Source organism: Cnephaeus nilssonii (assembly GCF_951640355.1).
Source record: "Cnephaeus nilssonii genome assembly, chromosome: 5".
Classification (NCBI taxonomy): domain Eukaryota; kingdom Metazoa; phylum Chordata; class Mammalia; order Chiroptera; family Vespertilionidae; genus Cnephaeus; species Cnephaeus nilssonii.
In genome coordinates, this window is record NC_137076.1 from 101,382,310 (window position 1) to 101,407,641 (window position 25,332).

At 58.3% G+C, this 25,332-nt stretch overlaps 1 protein-coding gene across 1 annotated transcript in view; it reads right to left on the minus strand.

Annotated features, from left to right (window-relative positions):
- The window catches only part of SLIT3 (slit guidance ligand 3), a 536,028-nt gene that overhangs the window by 24,014 nt on the left and 486,682 nt on the right, over positions 1-25,332 (minus strand). The window contains exons 17-24 of the mRNA XM_079771932.1: positions 21,687-21,830; positions 21,109-21,252; positions 19,685-19,848; positions 18,351-18,483; positions 10,378-10,446; positions 8,712-8,783; positions 7,980-8,051; positions 697-768 (exon numbers count right to left, since the gene is read on the minus strand). Coding sequence (XP_079628058.1) covers positions 697-768; positions 7,980-8,051; positions 8,712-8,783; positions 10,378-10,446; positions 18,351-18,483; positions 19,685-19,848; positions 21,109-21,252; positions 21,687-21,830 — 870 coding nt within the window. The remainder of the gene's footprint in view (positions 1-696; positions 769-7,979; positions 8,052-8,711; positions 8,784-10,377; positions 10,447-18,350; positions 18,484-19,684; positions 19,849-21,108; positions 21,253-21,686; positions 21,831-25,332) is intronic.

Here is a 25,332-nt window from a genome sequence, read left to right on the forward strand (position 1 = left end):
TTTCAACCCCAGCCCAGCCCCTCGGCCTCTGAGGCTTTGTTCCCGTCCACCCCAGTAAGACAACCCTCCGCTCGACCTCAACGACCTCAATCCCAGAGCCGCCAGGAAGCTCCCAGGCCTCTCATCGCATTATCGCTCCCCCGCCCACCGCCCGGCCCACTGGAGGGCGCTCTCTGTCGAGGAGGTTTGATGCCCAGCCCGGCTGAGGGGGCTCGGAACACACCCCCTCAACATGCCACTTTGGGACGCTGAGTATTTTGAGCTCAAGGCGCTTGAGAACCAGCAGATGCAGGGAGGGCTCTCTGACTCCCCGCTTTCTGCCTCCAAGCGGGTCACGTTTCCCGAGAAAGGTGCCCTCCCTGCACCAGGGGGACTCTTATCACCGGAGACTGGGAGTCTCTGAACATGCAGAGCGGCTACAATAACCCCGCTCTTCCATCAGTTTCTCCATATATTTCCTAGTCACTGTCCCCGAGTGTATGGCCCTCCTCCAAGCCCCTCTGTCCTGCGGCTCCCCACGATTTATCCTTCTTTGTGTGGACAGGGGTGTACGTTTGGGGCCCCCTGGCTTGTTCGGGTCTTCACTTTCCTCTTGCGGCCTCCCATGTACATTAGCCAGGCCCACCCTGGGCCGTGGCTCTAGGCGATGTTCCGTTTGAGTGGGTGCACGCTGGGGAGAGAGCGGGGGCTACTTACAGATGGGACAGGGACGGCAGGTCGTTGAAGGAGCCTTCGGGGACGCTGGAGATGTCGTTGCCGTGCAGGGTTCTGCAGCAGAGCACAGGCAGGAGGTTAGCGCCCAGAGCGGACCTGACTCAGGGCCCTCGGCGTCCCAGACTGGCCCAGGCCCCTCCGTTCCACTGGGGGCCCCACTGTCAGCACCTGGAGGCACCGCGTCCTTTGTGGCCGGTGCGTGGATGTCCCCGTGCCCCGCTCAGCAGCAGGGACTCGGGGGTCGAGGGTTGGGGAAGGAAGAGGACGGACTGCTGTACTGCACAGGCCGGGGAATGGGGCCAGTCCCTGTTAGCTGTGGAATGCTGGGTAAGTTACTTTACATTCTGGGCCTCCACTTTTGCACCCCCAAACATGGAGAGCTAGCTCCCTAGTGGAGGCCTAGCGTTTCAGGGGTGATGCCAAGAACTGGGGCTGAGACCACGAGTTCTGCATCCAGGTTGCTTCCATTCAAACCCCGATTCTGCCACGTGCCAGCTGTGTGACTGTGGGAGAGTTATCACCCTCTCTGGGCCTCAGTTTCCTGTTGTAAACTGGGAATGAAAGTAAGAAGATTTGCCCCAGAAGGTGGTGGTGGGTGCATTAACCCATGCAGAATCGTCATTTCCTAAGTGCTAAAGGATGAACCTTTACTGCTATTTGTGACAGGGTTTTGAAGAATGTCTGGTTCAGACCAAGGAACCGGTTCCCTTTTGAGTCACTTTGGGAGATTTATGGGGAGTGAGAAATGCTATGGCCCCAGCTCAGGTGACAGAAGGCGGTGGGCACTCGGCTCCGGTGGAAACTGCCTGGAAGCCTCACACTCGCCTTAAAGGGAAAGGGTGGGCCTGGTGCTTGTGGGCCTCGAGCGCATTTCCTAACAGCGTGTCCAAGGGGCCAGGCAGCCTCCCTCCACCCCGCAGGGTGGTAGCCAGGAGCCATTCCCACCCGCAGAGCAGTGGCATACACTGAGCTTCAAGAAAATGCCTGGAGAATAGGTTTGGGGGAAAAATGGAATGAACAGTGCTTCGCTGCTCAAGTAACAACGCGAGCAAACACACAATCCACAGATTACACCCTCCACTGGAGGACCAGCCATCAGCTGCACACCCCAACCCCCAGCTGATGGCTCCCCTTGGGCCTGGCCTGTGAGATGCAAGGCGGGTGAAATTCACAGACTCACAGAGGCGGCGTTAGGGACGCCGGGCACAGGCCCCTGTGCTGTGAAGGGAGCCGCGGTGAAACGAAGGGGTGACCAGCGTGGACGGGGCAAGGGCCAGGCCGACACTCGGGAATCTGCTCTTTTGTTTCCCTGGTAGCTGATGGGAGCCTGCCCCGGTCTTTGGGAGAAACAGACATGAGCTCAATCATCCTTAATACAGAACAGAGGCTCTCAAACCCCTGGGCAGGGGAGCTAATTGCAGGCAGGCTTCTGAGCCCTGTCCCCAGAGCTGGCTCAGGGGGGTGGGGTGTGCAGAGACGGACTCTCCTGGCCCTCCAAACCACACGCTGAGCTGGTGTAGGGTGTCATCCATCACCCTAAGCACCCGCCTCCCTCCCCAGGACATAGGGCCGAGTGCGCAGGTGGCTTCTCGCCTCCCCGTTGCTCCCGGGTAAGAAGGGGCTGGAAGCACTTCCTAGCACTTGCGTCAGTCTCAGTCTCATTCAACCTCTACTTCACGTGGTTGTTTATGAATCACGCGGCCCCTGCTTGCCATTAGGTCGGATCACCTCATGGCTGCTTGCTGGTTGGCAAAGGCCCCCCAGCCCCTGTTAATCATTTCCGAACGAGGCCTGGGCTCCTGGAGAGGCACGGAGCCCTGATTCAAAAACAGCAAATGAACCCAAAGGCAGCGCTGGCGCTGGGACTCCTGCAAATCACGCTCCCGTTTATGATGAACGGAGCCGCTGAGCTCTCCATAAACTACCCAGCAAGGGGCTGTGATTTACACCGCCGCCGAGGAACCCTGCCTCGCCGCAGGTTCCCGCTCCTGGTTTGGTTCCCAAAGAGGGGCTCCTGCACGTCTGAGCACCCTCCCACAGGAGGCCAGGGAGCGGGACAACTGTGCCCCCCCAGGACACACTTAGCCCGCCCCCCTTCTCCTCCCTCTCCTCCCCTCCTCCCCAGGGGCTGGACTCCCAAGGACTCATCTCCAGGCGCCTGGGGCTCCACGTCCCCTCCTGACCCTTAGGGGTGTGAAAGGCAAACTTGGGACTGAGGGATGCCAAGGAGGCTGTTGTTAGAGCAAGGTGGGGGCACAGCTGTCTGTTCGTGTCTGTTCCAGCCAGGCTGCCTGAACCCGGCACTCTGTGCACGTCGGGGGGGTGTCAGGGCCCTCCTCATTCTAAGAGTGGGGCGGGGCTGGTAGATTCTCTTCTGAGCAGGTGACCTGGGGGTTGAGGTCTGGAGTCAGGCCGCCTGGGTTCGGGTCCCTCTCTGATTATCCCTGGCTGTGTGAGCTGAGACAATGAATCTTTCTGTGCCTCAGTTTTGTCATCTCTGACATGGAGGCATTCTTAGTAATTATCTGCTGAGGAGGGGGGTTACTTGGCTTCAATCTCCTCTTTCTGTAGCAGATCCTCCCTGTCCATGAGGGATCCCTCCTCCTTCACTCTCAGTCCAAGTGGTTTGGCCTCATGGGCAGAGCTATGGCCCAGGGAGCAGCAGTGACTGGTTTGAGGTTGAGCATGTGACCTATGTGGACCAATGAGAGACATTTCTGGGGTGAGGGCAGAGGCAGAAAGAGACACATTTTTTTTTTTTTCTTTTAGGTAGCAGACCGCCCCCTGGGGCCCACACCTCCCTCCCTGGCCCGAACTGCCCTCCCAGGACCCAGACCTCCATCCGGGGCTCAAAACTGCATCCGGGTCCCAGACCATCATGGCGAGGACCAGAAGGCCATTCCGGGGACCCAGCCTAGAACCCATTGCCTATTCCGTTATTGGAGTCTGAATATCCAGGCTAGTCCAGACCACCATTTCATCATCCCGAGGTCCTGCCCTTGACCCACACCTCCCACCTGGGCCCATAGCGCCCCCTAGTGACCACACATTTCTCCCAGCACCCAGACCTACATCCGGGGCTCAGACCTACATCCGGGTCCCAGACCATCATGGCGGGGCCGAAAAGATAATCCTGGGGCCCAGGCCTCAAACATAGAATCCAGTCTTGTATCAGGGGTGTAGTTCTCCATCTGTAACCCAGACCACCATAACATAACCCAGATGTCCAGGTGAGGTACCAGACCCCCTGGGGCCCAGACATCCCTCCCTGGCCCAAACGACCCTTCCAGAACCCATTCCTCTATCCGGGGCTCAGACCTACATCCGGGTCCCAGGCCACAAACACCGAATCCAGTGTTGAATCAGGGGACTCTATCTCCATCCGTAACCCAGACCACTATTCCATAACCCAGATGTCCAGCTGAGGTACCAGACCGCCCCCCAGAGCCCAGACCTCCCTCCCTGGCCCGAACTGCCCTCCCATGACCCAGACCTCCATCCGGGTCCCAGACCATCATGGCGGGGCCGAGAAGATTATCCCGGGGCCCAAGAGACACATTTCCGACAGTAACAGCGGAGCACCTGCACCCAGCCCAAGCCCAGCATCTGCTTCTGAAGTTTTCAGTTACCTGCATCTCTAAAGTCTCCTTTTAGGCACCAAAGGGCCACGCCAGGGCCATGGTTTGGAGGTCCAAAGGAGTCCCCTTTTGGCTCACCAGAATTAGCTGATGTTCAACAGCTGGTCAAAACGCAATGGGGCATGGGGGCTGGGTGGAGGGGGGCAAAGAGGGAGGGCATGGGGGACATCTGTAATACTGTCAACAATGAATAAAAAATATTTCCTGTAAGAAACTGAAATGAGGTTGTCTGAGAAGGGAGTGAGCTCTTGGTCTCTGAAGGTAATCAAGCAAAGGGCACACGGAGCCCTTGGCAGGCATGCTGCAGGCACCGTCTGTGCAACGCGTGGAGCGTGATGAACAGCCCCATGTGCATAAACAGCAAACTCCATCCTACTTCAGGGATTGGAGCTAAAAATACCGAGGATGATGGATGATAATCCACTCCCCGCCTCAGACACACGCCAAATTAGCCGCCTGTGCTAACCGAATCCAGGTGGCTCCCGTGGCCAGCGGGGGCTGGGAGTGACAGCAGGGACCACACGCACGCAAGGCATGTGGCTTGGTGTGGGGCACAGACCAGGGAACACACAGATCCCCGGAGAAGAGCACGGATGTTCACGAGAATGTTCTCATCTGACTTTCTTCAAATGAGGGGTGAAGTAGGAAAAGCATGTTTTCACACAATGTTTTGTACTCAGGGCTCCCGGACCAACCTCCTGCCACGTTCTCTGAAATGTATTTATATCCACCTGCCAAAACACACACACACACACACACACACACACACACACACACACACGTTTACACACACATGCACACACACGTGTAAACACACACACACACACACACACACACACACACACACACACTCTCCCCTCCTGCTTTCCAGAGCACTTTCTGGCCTTTGTCTATGGCTGAATCTTGAGGCTCCTTCTCCTGCCCCACCCCAAACGGCCAGCAGCCCTGGGTCACTGGTCATTTCTGAATTTTAATCAAAATAATGAAACCCTTGAACAATGAAAAAAACCTACAAATGATTAAAGGCAGTTGCATATATTGCAATTCCTGATTTCAAAAAATCCCTACCTTTTTGTCCCTGCTCTCTCAATTATAAATATGTTACTGTCTTCATTCATCTTTAATGTCACCTTCATTTATTACGGCAATGACAAGGCCAACAGTGAGCCCTCCCTGAGTTTTTTCCCGTGTCTCCGTTCCCCGAGAGCCCCCCTCAGAGCTATCCATGTTACCGGCTATAACTGTAACGTATGTGCAGATTAGGGTTATGTTCCCACGCCCGCACCGCCGTGGAGTTTCCATCTTCTCGCAGTAATTGCCCTTCATCGGCTGGCTGCGTGATGCTTTCCTTACACGTTTCCCCAGGGTGGCACTTGGAGGTAATATTTAAAATTTAGGTTAAAAATAACAGGCAACCAGGATCTTAATGCACAGAGCCTTTCCCTCATGTTGGATTAGGCCGCAGCATAAATTCCTCCAAGTGCAGTTACTGGGAAAAAGGATACAAATATCGTAAAAGAAATGTAGCCTGCGGACATTTTTATTTTTCCTGAATTGGCTCTTATGCGGAAGCGACTGCTCCCCACTGAGGTGGAGGTTGCAACGAGGGCCCCTAAGACCCCATTTTATCTACAAGATGCCACGATTCTAAAATCACGACGCTCAAATCCTCGTCGCCCTAATTCAAGAAGCAGGCCCAGCGGGCTGTGCGGGGGAGTGCACCCTGATGAGCTGACGGCTGCAGTGGTTCTGGGGTGGGCACGCTGTGTGTGCCGAGGAGGAAGAAAACAGGGTGACTTTCACCCCACCGCCAGGCAGACGGACAGATGGACAGGCAAGCATTCATTCTCTTTCTCCCTTTTCCGTGTTGAGTTACCCCCAAAAGTACTGCTCTAACTATGAACATGTGCACAGGGATCCCATTAAAACCAGCAGGTCACCCCCTGGCAGCAAACCCATGCACAGAGCTGGAAGGCTGGGGTGGGAGACAACAGGTTGAGATGGAGGGAGGATGGTGGGAGGTGGGGGGCGGGGGCAGGTCCAGCCTCAGCCCCAGGCTGACGAGATGAGCCCACGTCCTGTGTGCTCGACGGGAAACAGGGGCATGGTCCTGCCGATGTTTCCATTCTCCGCGCCCCCAGAGAAGGTGGGTAATAAATAAGTGACAATAACAGATGGCACCCTGTCGGCGCGGGCCCTCCTCTGCCCCCAGAGAATTGATTTTTAATAACAGCGCAGATGACATGTGGCGGAGTTGTCGCTGACACCGGTGTTTCGTGGGCCTCAATAAATCGCATCAGCCTGGAGGCTCTGGAACAGACCAGCTCACTCGGTGCTGTTTGCTGACTGCTCCTGGGTGCTGGAAGGGCCCCAGGGCTCTGAGCCAGGAGGCTGGGTCCTGCCGCCCTCTGGCTGCTGGACCTTAGGCCGGTTACGTCACCAATCCAGGCCTCAGTTTCCCCATCTTAAAAATGGGCGTAAGCCTCTCAACCTCATGCACTGTTGCAAAAGGTTCCATGAGGCAATGGCCATGAGAAGCCCATAAAGTAGGATTATCACTGTTACAGTGACCATGGGCCAGAGGGTAAGAAGCGGGTAAGTTTGGGGCAGAATGTCTGGCATCTCCGCTCTCATGGGCATCATTCAAAGGACCCTCTTTGTGCCAGATGGAAGGCACCAGAATCAGGGGTCACCAGGCCTCGGCGGAGGTGCCAGGGAGGTGCTTTTGCAAGTGCTGATGTGGGAACAGTAATAACAAATGAATATTTATAAGGTGTTTCCCGTGGGCCTGAGCGGCGCTAAGTGCTTCATAGACAGAATCTGACTTAATCCTCATAAGGATTGTGAGGCAGCTAGCATTACCACCTGATTATGTGGACGGGAAGACTCGCAGTGGGGGCGGGGCAGAGCTGTGCTTGGGAAGAGGTGACCCGTCTGTCTCAGTGGGCTGGCTGTCCCCGCCTATGCGCAAGGAGGGCCAGGCAGGGGTCATCTGGTGAGGAGGGGGTGAGGGGGCAGGGAGAGGGACAGAGGGGAGGGTGCCGCCCGGCAGGAATGCAGAGGCGAGCCCTGTGATGGCCAAGCCTCTCCATTTTCCTTGGTTTTGTATGAGAAACCTCCTGACACTTACATGTTGGCCACTTATTGGCACCGTTCTGTAAAGAAGAGACCCTAAGAGCAGACTGCCCAATGGCTGACTGACAGCTGTCTGCGAGCCGGGCCCTGAGCTCCCAGCTCGCTGGTGCTGGGTCTCCCTGTGGAGGGTCACGGTGTTGGCCTCGCCCCTCTGAAGCCGGAGGGACCAACGGCGAAACAGTGATCCTCCAAACAGCGGCTCCATGCCTCGCACGTGCTGTGTAACCGCATCCCCTAAACCTCGCAGGAGGTGCTCCGGGTCCCATTTACACGTAAAGAGGCAGGAACTCAGAGCTTGGTGGCTCCCCCAAGGTTCCCCATGTGGTCGTGGTCTGGAACAGGGAAAGGCCAATGCTCCTTCCTCCCATTCAGCCAGTGAGGGTGCTGGGGGAGGTCACGGTGGGGGAAGTGGGCGGGCCTGGGACCACGGACAGCGGGGAAGGAGGGCTCAGCACTGCCCCTGTCACCCAGCGCAGGACACCCCGTACTCACAGCACTCGCAGGGACCGCAGCCCGTGGAAGGCGTGGACGGGGATGCAGCGCAGCCGGTTGTAGCTCAGGATCCTGCGGAAAAGGACACAGTGCCCTGTTGGTCTTCCCGTCTCAGCCGCTCACAGGCGCACTGCCCACACTGGGACCGTCATGCCAGTGGCTTATCTTCCCCATTTGAATGTACTGGCAAGAGCAGCTTAACAACGAGAGAGCCATCCCCCACCACGGAGGGTCACCCCCCGCCACGGAGGGTCACCCCCCCCCCCATGGAGAGCCATCCCCCACCACGGAGGGTCACCACCCGCCACCGAGGGCCATCCCCGCCACGGAGGGCCTTCTCCCACTACTCCAGCGAGCTCACTGGCTGGCTGTGCCTGGTTCCTTCTGGGTCCCCTGCGGGCTGGCTGCCCAGCCAGCTCTGCCAGCACCCACCTCTACTGCAGATGGGGAGTGTTCTCCGTGTGCAGAGCTCAGGGGAAATGAATGGGCCTGAGCAAAGTGTAACCGTGTAGGGAACCGTCCCCTGGAAGGAACCTCACGCAGCGCAGAAGGAATCCCAGAGGCCTTCTCCAGGACTGCGGGCCAGGCCCTGTCTAACGGCCAGGCAGCGGCTCTGTTCTCCTTCTGAGGACGAGGGCCCGCCTGGGCAGGGCAGCCGCAGGCTGAGGATCACGGAGCACAGGCCTGGCCTGAGGGGTGGGAACAGGATGGCCGGCCCGGCCCTGTACTCACAGGGTGGAGAGGTGCGACATGTTACTGAAGGTGTAGTTGGTCAGCACGCCAATGCTGTTGTTGCTCAGGTCACTAGGAAAAGGGAAACAGAAGGGTCATAGTTACTGTTAGTTGCCTCTGAGGGATCCATTCCCAGCTTTCACACATGCCTGCCATCCATCCATCCATCCATCCATCCATCCATCCATCCATAAATCCGCCCACCCATCACCCACCCACGTATTCACCTACCCATCCAGTCATCCAAATGTTCATATTTTATTCACTCTTTATCCAATCATTCAAGCAATTGTTGTCCATCCATCCATCCATTTAGCTATTCAATCATTCCATTCCATGTCTATCCATGCATTTCATTCTACCAGCACCCATAACACATAAGACGACACTCTCCCCTGATTCTAGCACATTTCCCCCCATCAGCTCTTCCTTTCACTGCCCCTCTGCCCTCCCTCTCGTTTGTCGCTCACTTATTCCCCTTATCAGATTCTCTCTTGGGGGATGAGGTGGGTGGGTGGGGGTCTAGTCTCTGCCAACTACAACCTCCAGCTTCTCCTCAGGGACAAATCCCCAGGCAGTGGTTTCCACAGCAGCTGCACGTGGGAATCCCCCGGGAGCGTCTCCACCCTCTGAGGCCGGGCTCCATGCCCACAGAGTCTGATTTGATTGGTCAAGCGTGGGCTTGAGCATCAGTATTTAAAAAAGCAAGCACACTACTCAGGCGATCAGCTGACGCTGGGGCCCACTGCTCTGGGCGGAAGGGTCTCTAGAGCGAGGTTCTCAACGGGGGACACATCTCCCTTCCCCCCTCCCCCCGTGACATCTGACAATGTTTGGAGACATTTGTGTCCCTTCCAAGGGGGAGGGGGCTGTTGGCCTCTAGTGGCCAGAGGCAGGAATGCTGCTGAAATTCCCACACGGACCACACAGCCCCCCAAGCAGGGATGACCGGCCGCTAACGTCCCTAGGGCCGAGGTTGGGAAGTCCTCTCTCAGACTGGTTTTGGGCTCAGCTGGGAAGCCGGCTGAACAGGGGACAGGGCGCTTCCTTCTGCCTTTCTTCAGGGCCCGTTTCCCAAGGGGACATTTTCTTTCTGAAAGAACTCTCTCTTCCCCTGTGGACGGGCTCCCCGCCCCCTCCAGGCCCCTCCTTGGCAAGGCAGGGAAGCTGTTGAGGGACGAGGCTGGGAGACCAGCCGGCTCCCTGGGCCACACCCGTGCCCAGCAGCCCGCTCCTCATCGGAGGGTTTTCCTGGGTCTGGGCAGACAGAGAGCCAGTGGCAGCTACCACCCGAAGGAACCCAATTAGAACCTTCTACTTAGAACGTTTTCCGGGCAACTAAAGGAGGAGGAGGAGGAAATGCCCATCTATGCTTTTGGCAAATCTAAGTGCAGCCACAGCTGGCGAGGAACCGGGGACGGAGGGATCTCAGGAACTTAACGGGGACCCCAGGGTGAGGAGGCAGGTGATGTGATGGTCGGCAATGGCAGGCGCCGGGTATTTCTGCACGTGGTTCTCACTGGGGCCCTCGGCTGGCCCAGCCCTGCCAGCAGTCTGTCCCTGCCAGCTGTCTGTCCCTGCCAGCTGTCTGTCCCTGCCCCACCCGGGGAGAGAGAGCAGGGCGGCCGCGTTTCCTCAGCTCCCCCGGAGAGAAGCGGGCTCTTACATAAGTGTCAGGTGTCGGAGGGCGGGCAGCTCCCTGGGCACGGCTGTGAGGTGGTTTCCTTCCAGGTACCTGGAAGAGGAGCACAGTGACACGGAGGGGCAATGGGCACCCACGTCGTCATTTCCCCGGAGGCGCCATGGGCCCTGACTTCCAGACTGGTGGGCCCCCGTTTCCGCTCTCAGAGCTCCCCACCCCTTCAAGGCACACACCACATTTGTCATTTAACATTTGTTTGTGTGATTATCCACCAATGACCTCTCCCCCACTGGACTGTGAGGCTCCCCAATGGCGGGCTCTTGTCTAAGATGGTCCGGTGCAGAGTCTCCCCCAGGCCGTGTACAGAGCGACACACAGCAGGTGCTGATCAACAACCACCCGCCGTGTCCCCAGCCCTCACCACACCCTTACACGGCAGGGGCTCCCAGCTGAGGAAACAGAAGCGCAGAGATGTTAAAACACTTGCCCAAGGCCGCACAGCACACGCGTGGCTTATTGCACCCTTACCACAGTCCTGTATGGCCTCTCGTCAGCATCCTCACCTGAGGGGGGAGGGGAGGGGGCGTGCAGAGCCCTGGAGAACGGGCACCAGACACACACTCTGGAGCCTCTGGGCCCACCGGGCCGGCGCCGGTGCCCCTGGGTTCCAGCCGGGCTCAGACCTGGGCTGGTGGTGATCGGATCAGCCTCTCTTCCTGCTTACAGTCCTTCCCTGGATTCCTCTGCTTGTTAGAGAAGGGCTGTCCGTCTGTCTGTCTATCTATCTAGAGAGTACATTTACGTAAGGAACTGCTCAGGCCACTGTGGAGGGGAGAGTCTGAGATCTGTGGGGCAGGTGGCAAACTGGAAACTCAGGCGGGATTTCTGCGTTAGAGTCTTGAGGCGGAGCACCCACTTCTCCAGGAACCCCCAGCCTTTGGTTCCCAAGGCCTCCTAGGATCATGAGTTCCACCTCCACATCACCTGGGCGATCTCTGCTACTCAGAAAGCCCGCCGACTTAGATGCTAACGGTTAGCAGCTAACCGCATCTACAAGCGCCCTCCCGCGTGTTTGCCCCAACAACTGGGCCGAGCGAGCCACGACGTGAGCCACGCAGTCCCGTCTCCCTCTCCAGTTCATCTACAGCCAGTGCCCCCTGGACCTCTGGTTCCGACTCCACTGACCTTCCTCCTCCCCAGACGCCCCTGCTCCTTGGGGGGCAGGTCCAGCCCCTCGTCTGCCCCTCGCCTAGTTACCCCCCACAGATGCTCGGATCTCAGCCTAAGCGTCCCTTCCCCTATCATCTCCCACACCCCCGGGTGACACGGCAGGTTCCCGAAGCGTTGGACCCCACGGTGAGGTCCTCAGAGTGGTTCTGCTCGGCTCGCCATGGTGTCCCGTGTGCTCGTGGGCAGCAGGGCAAGTCCTCTGTGAGATGAGAACCCCAGGGCGCCCGGGGGCAGGGGCGCGGCGAGGGGGCGAGGGGGCGGCTCTAAGAGCAGACTGTCCCTGGCCACCTGGCCCGGCCGCTCAGGAAATGCGGAATCAAAGGTTCACTTCCGAAATGCAGATGTGGCTGTGGGAAGCCCGCGTTGCAGGGTGACTGCACAGCTGCCTGCAGCCCAGGCCCAGGCCCCCGGGGACGCTCCGAAGGCAGCATTCGTGTTCGCCCTGGAATTAGCGGGAGCATTTCCAGTGCGTTAACTTCTGTGTTGACCTGCATTTATTTATTTTTATTTTTTATTTTTAAAATATATTTTATTGATTTATTACAGTGAGGAAGAGAGAGGGATAGAGAGTTAGAAACATCGATGAGAGAGAAACATCGACCAGCTGCCTCTTGCACACCCCCTACTGGGGATGTGCCCGCAACCAAGGTACATGCCCTTGACCGGAATCGAACTTGGGACCTTTCAGTCCGCAGGCCGACGCTCTATCCACTGAGCCAAACCGGTTTCGGCATATTTTTTTATTTTTTAAAAATATATTTTTATTGATTTCAGAGAGGAAGGGAGAGAGAGAGGGAGAGAGATAGAAACATCAATGATGAGAGAGAATCATTGATTGGCTGCCTTCTGCTTGTCCCCTACTGGAGATCGAGCCCGCAACCTGGGCATGTGCCCTTGACCAGAATTGAACCCAGGACCCTTCAGTCCGCAAGCCGAAGCTCTATCCACTGAGCCAAACCAGCTAGGGTGACCGGCAGTTAAATGCTGTGTCAGCCCTAGCTGGTTTGGCTCAGTGGACAGAGCACTGGCCGGCGGACTGAAGGGTTCCGGGTTCGATTCCGGTCAAGGGCATGTACCTCGGTTGCAGGTTCCAGGCCCTGGTTGGGGGCATGTGGGAGGCAACCAACCGATGTGTCTCTTTCACATCCATGTTTCTCTCTCTGTCTCTCCCCCTCCCTTCCACTCTCTCAAAAAACCAATGGGAAAAATACCCTTGGTTGAGAATTAAAAAAAAAAAATGCTGTGTCAGGAGTGCAGGTCTGTCTTGCGTGAACATCCACACAGATCTCTATGAAGGATGTTCCCTGTCCTGTTAGAGCTTTGTGATGCTGATAAGTGTGCCCCCCCTCCCCAAACTCCTGGACCTGCTGGCTGGAGAATGAGAGGGAGGGCAGGCACCTTCCAGGGCCCTCAGTGTGGGCCAGGATTTCCACCAGGGCCTGGGGTGACAGGCACCTTCCAGGGCCCTCAGTGCGGGCCAGGATTTCCACCGGGGCCTGGGGTGACAGAGCACAGGCAGCTGAGGCTCACATCCTGGCCGCACTAGCTAATAGCTGTGTGACATTGGGCAAGTTGCTTAGCCTCTCTGAGCTTGTGTTTCCTCACCTATAACGTGGGGCTTATAAGAGTCAGCCCCCTGGAGTGATTATGAAGGTTACATTGGAGTCCCTGGGGAGAGCTCTCGGAGCAGCCTGGCACACTGGCGTTCAATGCACTCTGAACGTAACATATATACGGAGGCGCACATATGTCTCCATCCGACGATGCACGTGATCACGGGAAGGCAGACAACTGGCCCTGCTGTCCAGTCTCTGTTCTTCCAGATGAACGTTTCCAAAGCCAGAGTCAGATCATGTCCCTTTCCTGCCTAAGCTTCTTCCTCGGCTCCTGCGCTCCCGGGATGGAGAGCCAGCCCTCATCGCGGCCGACAAGAACTCACATGTCTCTTCAAGTCTCCAGCACACACCGCCTCCTTCCCACTCTACTCCTCCATCTCACGGCCCCTTGGCTTCTTGACCTTAAGGTCTTACCACCTTGTGGTCTTCATGAGACCTATTCTTTGTACTCCTTTCCCCCTTTATTTTCCGGGGAAGTGCTGTTCCACTTCCTCTCGGAAATGCCTGGTTCACGGGTTTGTATTGTCCGCCTCCCCGAGTCCACGTTTCTGAGATCAGGAGTCTCGTCAGTCCCGTGGGCTGCTGTCCTCCCAGCTTCCACGACAGATCTGGTCCAGTAAGCTCAATAAACACTTGATGCAGTGAAAGGGGCTCCCTCAGCCCCGCCCCTGTCCCCCCAGATAGTCATGGCACTAGAAGTGTCCTCGACTGAAGCCATCTGCTCAGGGCTTTTCAGAGCCCGTGCCAGGGCCCAGAGTGCTGCGGCGCCAGAGCCAGCCTGCTCTCGAAGATGTGGTCAGCGCCCTCCAGCTGGCTGCAGGCGTTCTGTGCCCCTCCCTGGCCAGGGAAAGGCAAGGAGGCAGTTCGCGATGGGCAATTGCTCTTTAAGTGCTCTGGGGCGCCTGGCCAGTGCTGGGGGCACAGAGAGCATTGCTGGGGAAGGTTGGACCCAGCCGGCAGGAAGCACCCAGCCAGAAACACTGACCAGGGCCCACGGCATCATGGCAGGGGTGCTGGGTTTGCCTTCTCCCTGCGTTTGCAAGGAGACCTGTGGCTGCCTGGCGCAAATCCCCAACAAGCCGGGCCATTGGCAGAGCGCACGGGACCTGGGCCTTGGCCAAAGGGAAGGAAGAGTCTAGTGACTCAAGGATGAGCCTTGGGGTCAGGCACCCCGGGCTCAGGTCTAAGCCCTGCTGCTTCTTGGTAGTATGATCTTAAGAAATTACCCAACCTTCCTGTGCCTTAGTTACCTCATCTGCAAAATGGGAGTAAAAATATCGGCCTTGTTGGTTGCTGGATTAGATGAGGTCACATAAGAAGATACCCGGCATTCATAGCCTTGGCAAGCAGTGAATGCCTTATACTCGGCAGCTTCGGAGAATCCCGCAGACAGGACTCTGCCCTGCCTCCCTAAAGGCCCTGGCAGGGGGTGGGGGGGGGGGTGGGGGGGTGGGGCAGGGCTTCCCAACTCCTCCCCATTCCAGGCACACGCTGTCTGCTTGTCACTCACTGCACGGTTCCGCCCCTCCTCCTGCATGCGTGGCCATCATCATCACTGGGTTTGAGAGAAGGAGACACCTCCGTCTGGGCTGCTTGGTACTCCCAGACCCCACCCTCTAACCCCTTGGAGCTGCGCAGTGCTAGGCCAGGTCCCTCCCACCCTGTCCTTCAATCAATGACTCTTGTCATCTCCTGCCACACTCACTCTCCAGGTGCCCTGTGTCCTCCTGGCCAAGCCCCATCCCTTCTGGGTCTACAGGGCCGTGTGTGTGTGTGTGTGTGTGTGTGTGTGTGTGTGTGTGCGCACTGGCAGCCTCTTCCCGTGGTGCCCTCTGACCCCACTCGATTCTCAATAGAAATCCCTTCTTCCAACAGGTCTGCCTGGGGACAGGGGGCACCCTTCCCTTCCCCTCTCCTGGGGGTATCAGTGGTAGGACATCAACCTAAGAGCATGGTCCTCAGACCCAAGTCAGCATCAAACTCCCTGATGAGTTACTACCTGGGGGCGGACTGCGGCACCCCGGGGACTGCCCCTCCGCTCCAGCCTCAGGGAGGTGTGGGCCTGCGGGTCCGTTTCCAGAACCAGAGGCCTGGTGTGAGCAAACATCCCCTTAAGCGGCAGCCAGCAGGCGTTAGGTTTAAATGCTCCCGGAATGGCAGGCCTCCGTGGAGAAGGCTCGAGGCGCAGCAACGAGGGAGCTTTCTGAAGCTGAGGAGCGTTTGTGTCAGGGACCTTGGGGGCTGGGATGTGCCACATCTGCTTCCATTCAGCGTTCAGGAAGACCCTGGAGGCGTGCTTTTAAACCGGGAACTCACTGCTGACTTCTAGCAGGTGTCTCTGTGGATCGTTTGCCTGCTCATGTGTAATGGCCTGAGTGGTTCTCAAAGTGTTGTCCATGGGACCCTGGGGTCCCCTAGAGACTCTTCTATGAAGGAGGCTAAAACTATATTTGCGGTTAGATTAAATCACGGTTTTCCTTTTGTGCTGTGTGAGTAAAACTGCTGGCACCTCAGCATGAATCAAGGCAGCGGCACCAAAGAGTATAAATAAAAGCCAGTTTCATTTAAGAATGCCCTCGATGAAGAGTAAAAACTGTTAACTGCATTAAATCTCCACCCTTGAGCACACCCCTTCAGTATTCTTCGCGTCAAGCGGAAGTGTGCCGAAGGCATTTTTGCTGCACGTGAAGTGCGTTGGAAGAAAAGCAACGGGCACCTGAGTTACAAGCTAAACTAGCCTCTGCCCCCGTAAACCACCTTTTTTACTTAGAAGAATGACTAGCAAACAGGGTCTTCCCAAATGGGCATTGAGAAGACAATTTCTTAAGAAGGAACAGGGTGAGCCCGCCACTCCAAGAAAAAGAGCTGACAGTAATTGTTGGCAACGACAAAATTTGAGCTTCCCAGGGGAAATGAAAAATTTGAGAAAACCTGGAGCTGCCACATGGAGCGTGACTGCATGCCTTTACTCCAGGACTCCTCTGTGAGGTGGGCCGTGATAGGGATGGCTGTGGCATTTCTGGTGTTATATGGTGCAGCGCGTCAGCATGGAGGGGCACAGTAACTCGGTGAGCCAGGGTCTCCCAGTCCACAGTGCGTGCTGTCACAGGACCAGGCGTGGGCGGGGGGGTCCCACTCAGAGTGCCAGGTATTTAATGGGACAGAGCACGAACGCACATGGACATGGTTTCAGGTCCCACAGGGCCAGTAGCCGTTAAGGTGGGGGAGACAGAGAGGGGCTTTGGGGCTGCAGACAGCCAGCTGCGGGGGAACTGCTCCATGCATGGGCTGCCCGCTGCCTGCTCTCTCGTGCCTGTGTCAGACGTCCACACCTGCTTTGCTTTTTCTCCTTCTCAGTGAACGGGCGCTTTGTTTTGTAAGCTGGCAGCTCTGCCTGAGATAACCCAGGACGCCCGAGGGAGCTGGGAAGCCGGCGTTGGACACACCGAATCTGGACTCGTCCCTGAACCAGAAGCCCCTGGGCCTCAGTTTCCTGGGCCGGCAGCTCTTGCGTCCTCTGGCATCCACGTTCCTGCCCTCTGCCCCCTCTCCCCTCCCGGAGACGGAGACGGAGATGGTGTGGGACCGAGGGGAGGGCTGCTCGCCTTGGTGAGCTTCGCAGACCATCTGGCCAGGGAAGCGCCATCGGTTCCAAAGCAGGCCACCAGGCCTCCTCCCCAAGCTCCGAAGTTTACTTTACAATTACAGCCAATTATCTGTGTTGTTCCAACCTCTGCTTCATGAGCCGCGGGAAAGCACCCGCTGGCCTGTTTTCATAGCAGGTCCTTCTCTTCGACCTGCGGCCCTCGGCACTCAATTAGCCCAGAAAGGGGTCACTTTATGCAGCTCCCCACCCCCAGCCCAGCCTGCCTGGGAACATCGCGGGGCTCACTGCACGTGGCACGTGCTCACACGGAGCTCCAAGGGCAGGGCCTTGGCCCAAACCCAGGGCCGACGCGGACTTTCTAATGCCGATCAAGACCTTTGTTCCTCCCCTGGGCTGGCAGCCCCGGTTACTGTCTCCCTGAGTGACAGGAGGTGCCAGGAGCCACAACACTCACCCAAGACAACGGCACACTCAGGCCCCACCCAGGAGGCAGTGGGAGAGCCGGGAGGTGTCTGGGTCTCCTTCTGTTGAGCTCTGAGGGCTCATGCTAAGCTGGCCCGGGAAAATGCAAGCCTGAGGGATGGGTGTGTGGGTGGGTGGGTGTGTGTGTCCTTCAGTCCCTCCGGCTCTGCCACTCAGCCCTCCCCTTCTCACTTTTCACTCCTCCCTTTCAGACCAGGGCTCCAGCTCACCCCCAGAGCAGCTTCCTCTGACCTTCACGTGGAGGTCAAGCCTCCCCCTTTACGATTCCAGCAGCCCCGTCCCCCTTGTGCAGCACAGGCTCCTTGCACGAGCTTCAGGGACCAGCGAGCAGATGTGCTACCTCCCTGGCAAACCTGACCCCACGAGTGGGGGGTCACACCGGGTGGCTCGCACCGCCTCCCCTGGGTTTGCAGCGTTGCTGACACACGTGCGCTCGGTCACTGAGCGGGAATGAAAGGAGGGAGGAATCGAGACGGTGTGGCGTGTGAGTGAGCTCCTGGGACGGGCCTCCTGCCCGCGGGGCTGACTGAGCTTGCGAGGGGCAGAAATAGGTTCTCTGCCCAAGAGTCAGAGCCCTGCAGGGAGGGAGCGGCATCTCTTCCATCTACGGGGAAGCTGGGCAGAAACCGCCCTGAGGAGCTAGCGCCGGCGTGGGCTGCGGAGTGAGAGGCGCCCAGAGCTACGTGTCATCTGTGAATGGCTGCTTTACGGGCGAAGGGGGCTGTGTTCGCAGCAGCGCGTGGGGAGCCACGGCGCCCGCTGGCAGTGTCCTGACGACGACCCTGTGCTGTGTCTGGTGTCAGACGGAGAGTTTGGTGGGGAAGCGAGAAGGCGGAGTGCAGAGCCGAGGGTTCCGGGGGGACACAGAAAACGGGGCGCTGACCCTCCCACGTGTCACCGGCCAGGCAGAGGTAGGGGTGGGCTACTTCCTGTCCCCTGTCTGAGCTGCTGCCGGCCGCCGCCCGGCGAGGCTCTGCTCCATCTTGCGGGGGTCCATAAGAAGGGGCCCCGGGCAGCCTGTGGGACCCGGGGGAAAGTGATGGTGCTCAGGGGGTACTCACAGCTCAGTCACGTCCTTGGGGATGCCTTTGGGGAGGGCGCGGAGCCCCCTGTTGCTGCACCGCACCACCGTCTCCACGCAGGTGCACTGCTCGGGGCAGCGCGGGCCCAGATGGCAGCTGCTCTCGTCATTGCCTGTGGAGACCCCAAAAATCAGCATGGCGGGACAGACTCCCGTGGGGGACAGGCTCCCGTGGGGGACAGACTCCTGTGGCAGGGGACAGAGTCCCATGGTGGGGGACAGACTCCCCTGTGGGGGACAGACTTCCCTGTGGGGACAGTGAGCAAGCCGGTGCCTTCAGTAAAGGGAAGCATGTGCTGGTCTCACTCTCGGTAGGAGGAGGAGGAGGAGGAGCGCCTGGTTGGGGAGCAGGGCTGCCTGTCTTGTACCACATTTGTCAGGAAGACTCTGAAAGCTCCATTGGCCAGCGTATCAGACAGGAAAGAGGTCACTGTCAACCCGCTCAGAAATAAACCAAACTGACTAACTCGTGGTGGGGGTAGGGGCAGAGCCCTGCCCAGGCCTTTCTTCCCCTCCCCCCCCTTTCTTCCCTCTTCCCACAACACAGCGCCTCTGCCTCTGGGGTGACTATGTGGGGTGACTATGTCCCACCCTCCATGATACTTTAGCCTCAGATAATCTTTAACCCTTTGCACTCGCTTGCTTTTTTCTCGATTCCTTTATTCTACCTTTATTCTAATGCTAACCGTGTTGAGTCACACTCGACATCCGAGTGCAAAAGGTTAAACCAGTTCTGTATGTAAATCGGTTGGCCAAGGAAAAGCTGCTGGCTTGGATTTAAGCAGACAATCTGCCTCCGGCATCCTGACACGCGAAGCCTCGCTGTCCAGGTGTTCACACACCTATCCCGTGACAGGAACTGCCGGGAGCGCACCTGGAAGTCCGTTTCTCAGGAGCGCACACGCTGGGCCTCGGCACCGTGCCGGCAGGAGCCGAGGCCGAGGCCCAGGGCACCGTGCACAGCGGTGCGGGCTGCGCCCTGCACGGAGGGCCGCGTCCCCTAATGGCACCATCTCACTGTGGACTTGGCAGGTGAGGGTATTTGGGTCACAGCAGATGGCTGTACGCTATCTTGTTGTCACAAATCCATATATTATGACAAACTTCTGACTAATGGAAGTAAAATGTCTTTAGAAAGAGGCACCTTTTCTTAATTTGCACCAAGGAGCCACATGGCGGGGCAGCCGCCCTGCAGAGCCCTTCCGAGCCCCAGCTGCATGCCCGGGGGCGGGGTAGAATCGGACTCAGGGGTCCTTGCCTTCCTGGTACACCCCACCCGCCCCGGCTGTGCCCCTGCCCGTCCGGCTGCCTCACCTTCACAGGTGAAGTCCTGGATGGCCACGTCCTGGATGGGAATCTCCTTGAGGAAGAATGGCTTCTGGCAGCGGGGGTTCCCACTGACGACCCGCCTCTTCCTCAGCCACTTGCCGAGCCAGGCCAGGTGGCAGTTGCAGTTGAAGGGGTTGGACAGGAGGTTTCTGGGAGGAGAGAAGGGACCTCTCTGGGTGCTTATGCCTCTACCGTGGGAGCTGGCCCAGGTCCTGTTCTGTACCCTGGGGCCCAGCTCTCCAGTGGGTCAGGCCCAGGTCCTGTCCTGCACCCTGGGGCCCAGCTCTCCAGCGGGTCAGGCCCAGGGGAGGAGGGAGGAGGTCTGGGAAGGGAAACGCACTCTTCTGAATCCAGATGCAGTCTTTGCAAGTGTCATTCTGGACTTCGGCTGTTGGCCGTGACCATAGCCCCGGCCACACGCCCTGTCTGTGGAGCCCCAGCTGTGAGCTCCCTCCAGCTCCTTAGCCAACTCTCTCGCTCAGAGCCTTCACACACAGAGGTCCTCCTGTGGGGACAGGCCCCTAGTGTCCACCTGGCTGGCCCTCCTCAGCCTCCAGTCCTCGGGCTGAGGGACCCTCAGCAAATTCTCCTCCATCTCTCGCTTCATTCCCTCCGTGGCACCCACCAGAGCTGGTCATGATTGCCCAACGTTTGCCCCCGAGGGGAGGCCGCAGGTCTGTCTCTTTCTGCGTCCCCTGGCACAGGTGTGACACCAGCACAGACACTCTGTGCATGTCCACTGGAGGGACAAAGGGATGATAGCACCTGTCACTTCCTGAGTGTCACCTAGAGCAGCAGTCGCCAACCGGTGGTCCGCGGACCGCTGGTGGTCCATGAAATCCGGAAGGTTGGCAACCGCTGACCTAGAGGACTGGGACCAGGCAGAGCACTTTATAAATCCTCCCCTCACTCGACTGGTCACAACCACCCCAGGGAGGAGGCAGCATTTCTCATTTCTCAAATGAGGAAAGTAAAGCCGCTCAAGTCCCTTTGGCCTTTGATGCAAGCCCTCGAAGCTGGGCTTTGCATGGTCCTGTGTATCTGCTCTGCTCCAGGCCACCACGGGGCCTTTGCACAAGCTCTTCCCACGGGAGGAGATGCACTTCCCACTTGACAAGCTAGCCCCCTCCTGGAACACAGCGCCGGTGTTCCCCGACAGAGCCTGTGCTGGGTTCCCACAGCACTGCGGGCCTCGTTCTGTGGTGACTCACTGTGCTGTGAGCTCCAGGAGAATCCACACCTGTGCCTCCTCAGGCCGAGATGTGCCCGGCACACGAAGGGAGGCTGATAAACGGTTGTTAAGTGGACAGATGGGTAGATGACCTTGGGCAGAGACAGCAGGGAGCTGGGAGGGGAGAGGCCTGCAGGGGACGAGCTGGCGAGTGTGCAGTGGATCCAGGAGGACTTACATGGTGGACAGGGAGACCAGCGTGGTGAAGGCTCCGGGGGTGATGGTGCTGATGCGGTTGTCATAGAGGGACAGCAGTCGCACTGAGCTCAGGCCAGCGAAGGTGTCATTGCTCACACAGCTGATGAGGTTGCTCCTCAGCATCCTGCAAGGAGAGGGGTGGGGATGCGAGAGCACAGGCATTACCCTCTCCTTCCCACAGCAGGGCCACACCATGTGGTGTGTGTGAGTGTGTATATGTGTGTGCTTGTGTGCATGCTTGTTGTGTATGCATTTATCTGCATGTTGTATATGTCATTTTTATGTACATGTGTATATGTCACTGTGGGTAAATGTGTTTGTGTGCCTCTATCATTATGTTTCTGGTATGATTCTGTGTGTGTGTGTTGGGGCTGCTTAGCATGCTCAGTTCTTCCCCATCACGGGCTGGGAATGTCTGAGGCCTCTGGCTCCAGGAGCAAGGGATTCAGGAGGCCAGGCCGGTGCCTGGGCCTGGTCTGCCGCCCGCCAGCATTCCCAGTCCCTCCGATGCCCTCCCTCCCACCTCCCTCCAGGCCGTGGCCCAGGCCCAGCACTTACAAGGTCTTGAGGCCACTGAGGCCACGGAACATGCGCCCGTGCACCATCTCCAGCTGGTTCCCTGTCAGCATCAGCTCCTGCACGCCCGCTGCTCCATCAAAGGCGCCCTCTCGCACCTCCTTGATCTTGTTGTTACTCAGGTTTCTAGAAGGAGGGGGCAGATAGGTCAGGACAGATGCAGGCAGGGAGTCACTGGCCCTGCAGCCAACCCCTGGAGTGAGGACGGGGTGGGGAGCTCAGCCTTGGGCTCCCAGACGTTTGTCTCCAGCATCTGTGCCCGGGGGCAGGGACCCCCGGCCCAGTGGGGTGGGGGGCGGGGGTGGGGGCTACCTTTGTGAAGCAGACCGTGCGGGGTTTAAAGTCTTTTCAGGGTCATCACCTCTTCCATGCCCAGGCACTGCTAGTGTTACAATAGTGGCTCTCTATTAACTACAGTCACCAATACTGTACTGCATACTCAAAAGTTGCCAAGAAAGTAAATCCTAAAAGCCCTCATCACACACACACACACAAAAAAAAAAAAAAAAGAAAGAAAGAGAAAAAAAATGTTGTAATTATGTATGGTGACGGATGGCAACTGGATTAATTGTGGTGACCATTTCATGATGTGTGCAAATGTCAAGTCATTATGTTGTAACCTGAAACTAAGCTATGCCAATTATTCCTCAATAAACACGAATAAACAAAAAAGTATGCAAAATAGGACAAACAATAAAAGGTGTGTATGGATGAAAGAAAAGGTGATTCTTGAACTTTCTGTCTTCAACAGATGCCCTCGGTAAGCAGCACTTCCTAAGAGGAGGGGGTAGGAAAATGCTCATTCCCCCCCCCCCCCCACGCCCACGGGCTGGGTGTTTGCAGAACTCCTAGCTCCCTCACCAGGCCAGATCCCAGACATAAACCGACACGTCCTAGTCTCCACGTTTTGAGCATTATTCTGTGAGGGGTTTGGCAACAGAATCACATCAAATCCTCACAGCAAGGCCTACCATATGGGTGTCATTATTACCACGGTCTCATCCTAGGGCTAAGGTGACTGAGGCGCAGAGAGCTTGAGCAACTTGCCCGCAGTCACACAACTGAGAGACGGGGATGGGAAGCCAGGCTTGTGGGCACACGCAAAGTCCTCCAGTGAACCCTACGTGGCGGTTCCTTAGGTGACGTGGATAGTGACTTCCGTGCATTACTGCTTTGCAGAACTCGGGTTTGGGGTGTTGTGTTTTCCTAGAGGGGGCTCGGTCCTGTCACTGCGAGCAGGCTCTCCCCTCCCCTGCGAGGTCCAGTCACCACACCAGGTCTCCGGAGACCTGAACAGCGGGCAGGTCCTGTAGGGCCACTGGGGCTGCGAGTTCCCTGGCGGGGGCGGGGGGTGGGGGGGGAGGGACTAGCAGGGGGCCGAGGGCCTCTGCAGACCACCCTGAAACGCAGCACAGGCGCAGGAGGGATGGGTGGAGCAGAAGGTGAGGCAATGACAGCCTGAGGGAGGAATTCAGCTGCCCCAGCACACAGCAGCCAGAGCCTTGCACGGGATGGTGGTGGTGAGGTCTGCGGGTGGAGACGCGCCGCTAACTGGCCGAGCACCTGAGGTTGTTAGAGCTGAGGGCTCACTAGAGATGGACCAGCGGGCCCATTGTGGTGCTGGGCATGCCGAGGCCCCGAGAGGAGAGGGCGCTGCTCCGGGTCCCAGAGCACCACTCCCGTCCCTGCACTGTTGCTTCTCCAAGTGCCCTCCTCGTGGGAGCTCTGTGCAGACCCACAGCGGCCTCGGGGTGTGGAACTGGGCGCCTAACGGCCCCGGGCAGGCCGCCTGCCATTGTTCTAAGTAAGGCCCGGCCCTGCAAGGTGCTACAGGTATGGAGGACACAGATGGCATCTCAGTCCCACTCTCCATCTCTTCTCCCTCTGTGCTCCTCCCATCACCAATCCGCTCCCCTCTCCCACTACTATCCTGCTGAGGACATAGGAGCACACCCCTCAGAACCCCTCCCCCAAGGTCACAGGAGGGGCATAAGGGGGCTCCCACACTGGATTTCTGCTCGCTGCCTGGCTGTCCTTAATTGCAGCTCGTTTTCTTATAAATCCTGTCGTCCTGGTCCAGGAACGAAGGTAATGTTCTGGGGAGACGGCAAATTACCCCCCAAATAGACACAGGAGGCTCCCCCAGCAGCTGTAACTCATCGAAACGCTGGAGGACACAGGTTTTGCTCCCGAGAGTCAGACTTCTCGGGGATTGAAGTGCAGGGCCTCAATGACGATGAGTTACAGCAGCCGTGCAGCGAGGGCTCCCATCTCCTGACATCTGGTTCTCTAAATGAGCAAAATTAGCATCACGCTCCTGTAAGGCTCTGACCTGCACGTCCTCAGGCTGGGAGAATGGAAAACATAAGGGGAGGACAAAAGGGGAGAGAATGTTCCAGAAGACCAGGCTACTGCTCTGTCTGCATCCATCACAGTGGTGTTCTAAACGGCAGGCGGCCTGGGCTGGAGCCCCGTGCGAGCGAGCAGCCTGGGGCAAGCACTCGGGACACCGAATGAGGGTGTCGAGGTGTCTGCAGACCCTCCTGAAGGGTCCCGATCGGCACCCTGCTCAGGGCTCTGCCGCCCACGAGAACGGAGGTTCCCCCCGGGAGGATCCAGGAAGCCCCACCCCAGGCCCAGGGTGCCTCAGAGGACCCAGAGGCAGAGGGGCCTGCGGCCGCTGTGAGATGCTGGCTGAGTCACACTGGTTCCAAGGCTTCCTGAGACACGAGGGCCCGAGGCTGGGATGCCTCTGGGAGGTCTCAGCTTGCAGGGCAGCCACAAACCTGGCAACGGGAAGGGCCTGCAGTGCTGCTGAAGCCCATGGCAGGTGGACGGGCGGTGGGGAGAGAGCAAAGGGGTTCTGGGAACCGAGGAGGGGGTCACGATGGAGCAAAAGCGCCTGGCGCACTGGCAGGTCTGGGGGTTCTGGTCACCTCCACGAGGACCCCTCGCTCCTCTGAGGTGGACATTCTTTCTGCAGCTGGGGTTGCAAGCTCCAACGTCCACAGGGTCCAGGCAGGTGACAACGCGAGGAGCAGGCCCAGGGCGTGGGAGTGGTCAGCAGGGAGCATGCCCAGGGGGTGGGAGTGGTCAGCCAGGAGCAGGCCCGGGGGGCGATGAGAATGGTCAGCTGGGAGCAGGCTGGGGGGATGGCAGTGGTCAGCTGGGAGCAGGCCCGGGGGAGGAGGGGTGGGAGTGGTCAGCTGGGAGCAGGCCCGGGGGAGGGGGGTGGGAGTGGTCAGCTGGGAGCAGGCCTGGGGGATGGCAGTGGTCAGCTGGGAGCAGGCCCGGGGGAGGGGGGTGGGAGTGGTCAGCTGGGAGCAGGCCCGGGGAAGGGGGGGTGAGAGTGGTCAGCTGGGAGCAGGCCCGGGGGAGGGGGGTGGGAGTGGTCAGCTGGGAGCAGGCCTGGGGGAGGGAGGTGGGAGTGCTCAGCTGGGAGCAGGCCCGGGGGAGGGGGGTGAGAGTGCTCAGCTGGGAGCAGGCCGGGGGGATGGCAGTGGTCAGCCGGGAGCCGGCCCGGGGAAGGTGGGGATGGCAGTGGTCAGCTGGGAGCAGGCCCGGGGGAGGGGGGTGGCAGTGGTCAGCTGGGAGCAGGCCCGGGGGAGGGGGTGGGAGTGGTCAGGAG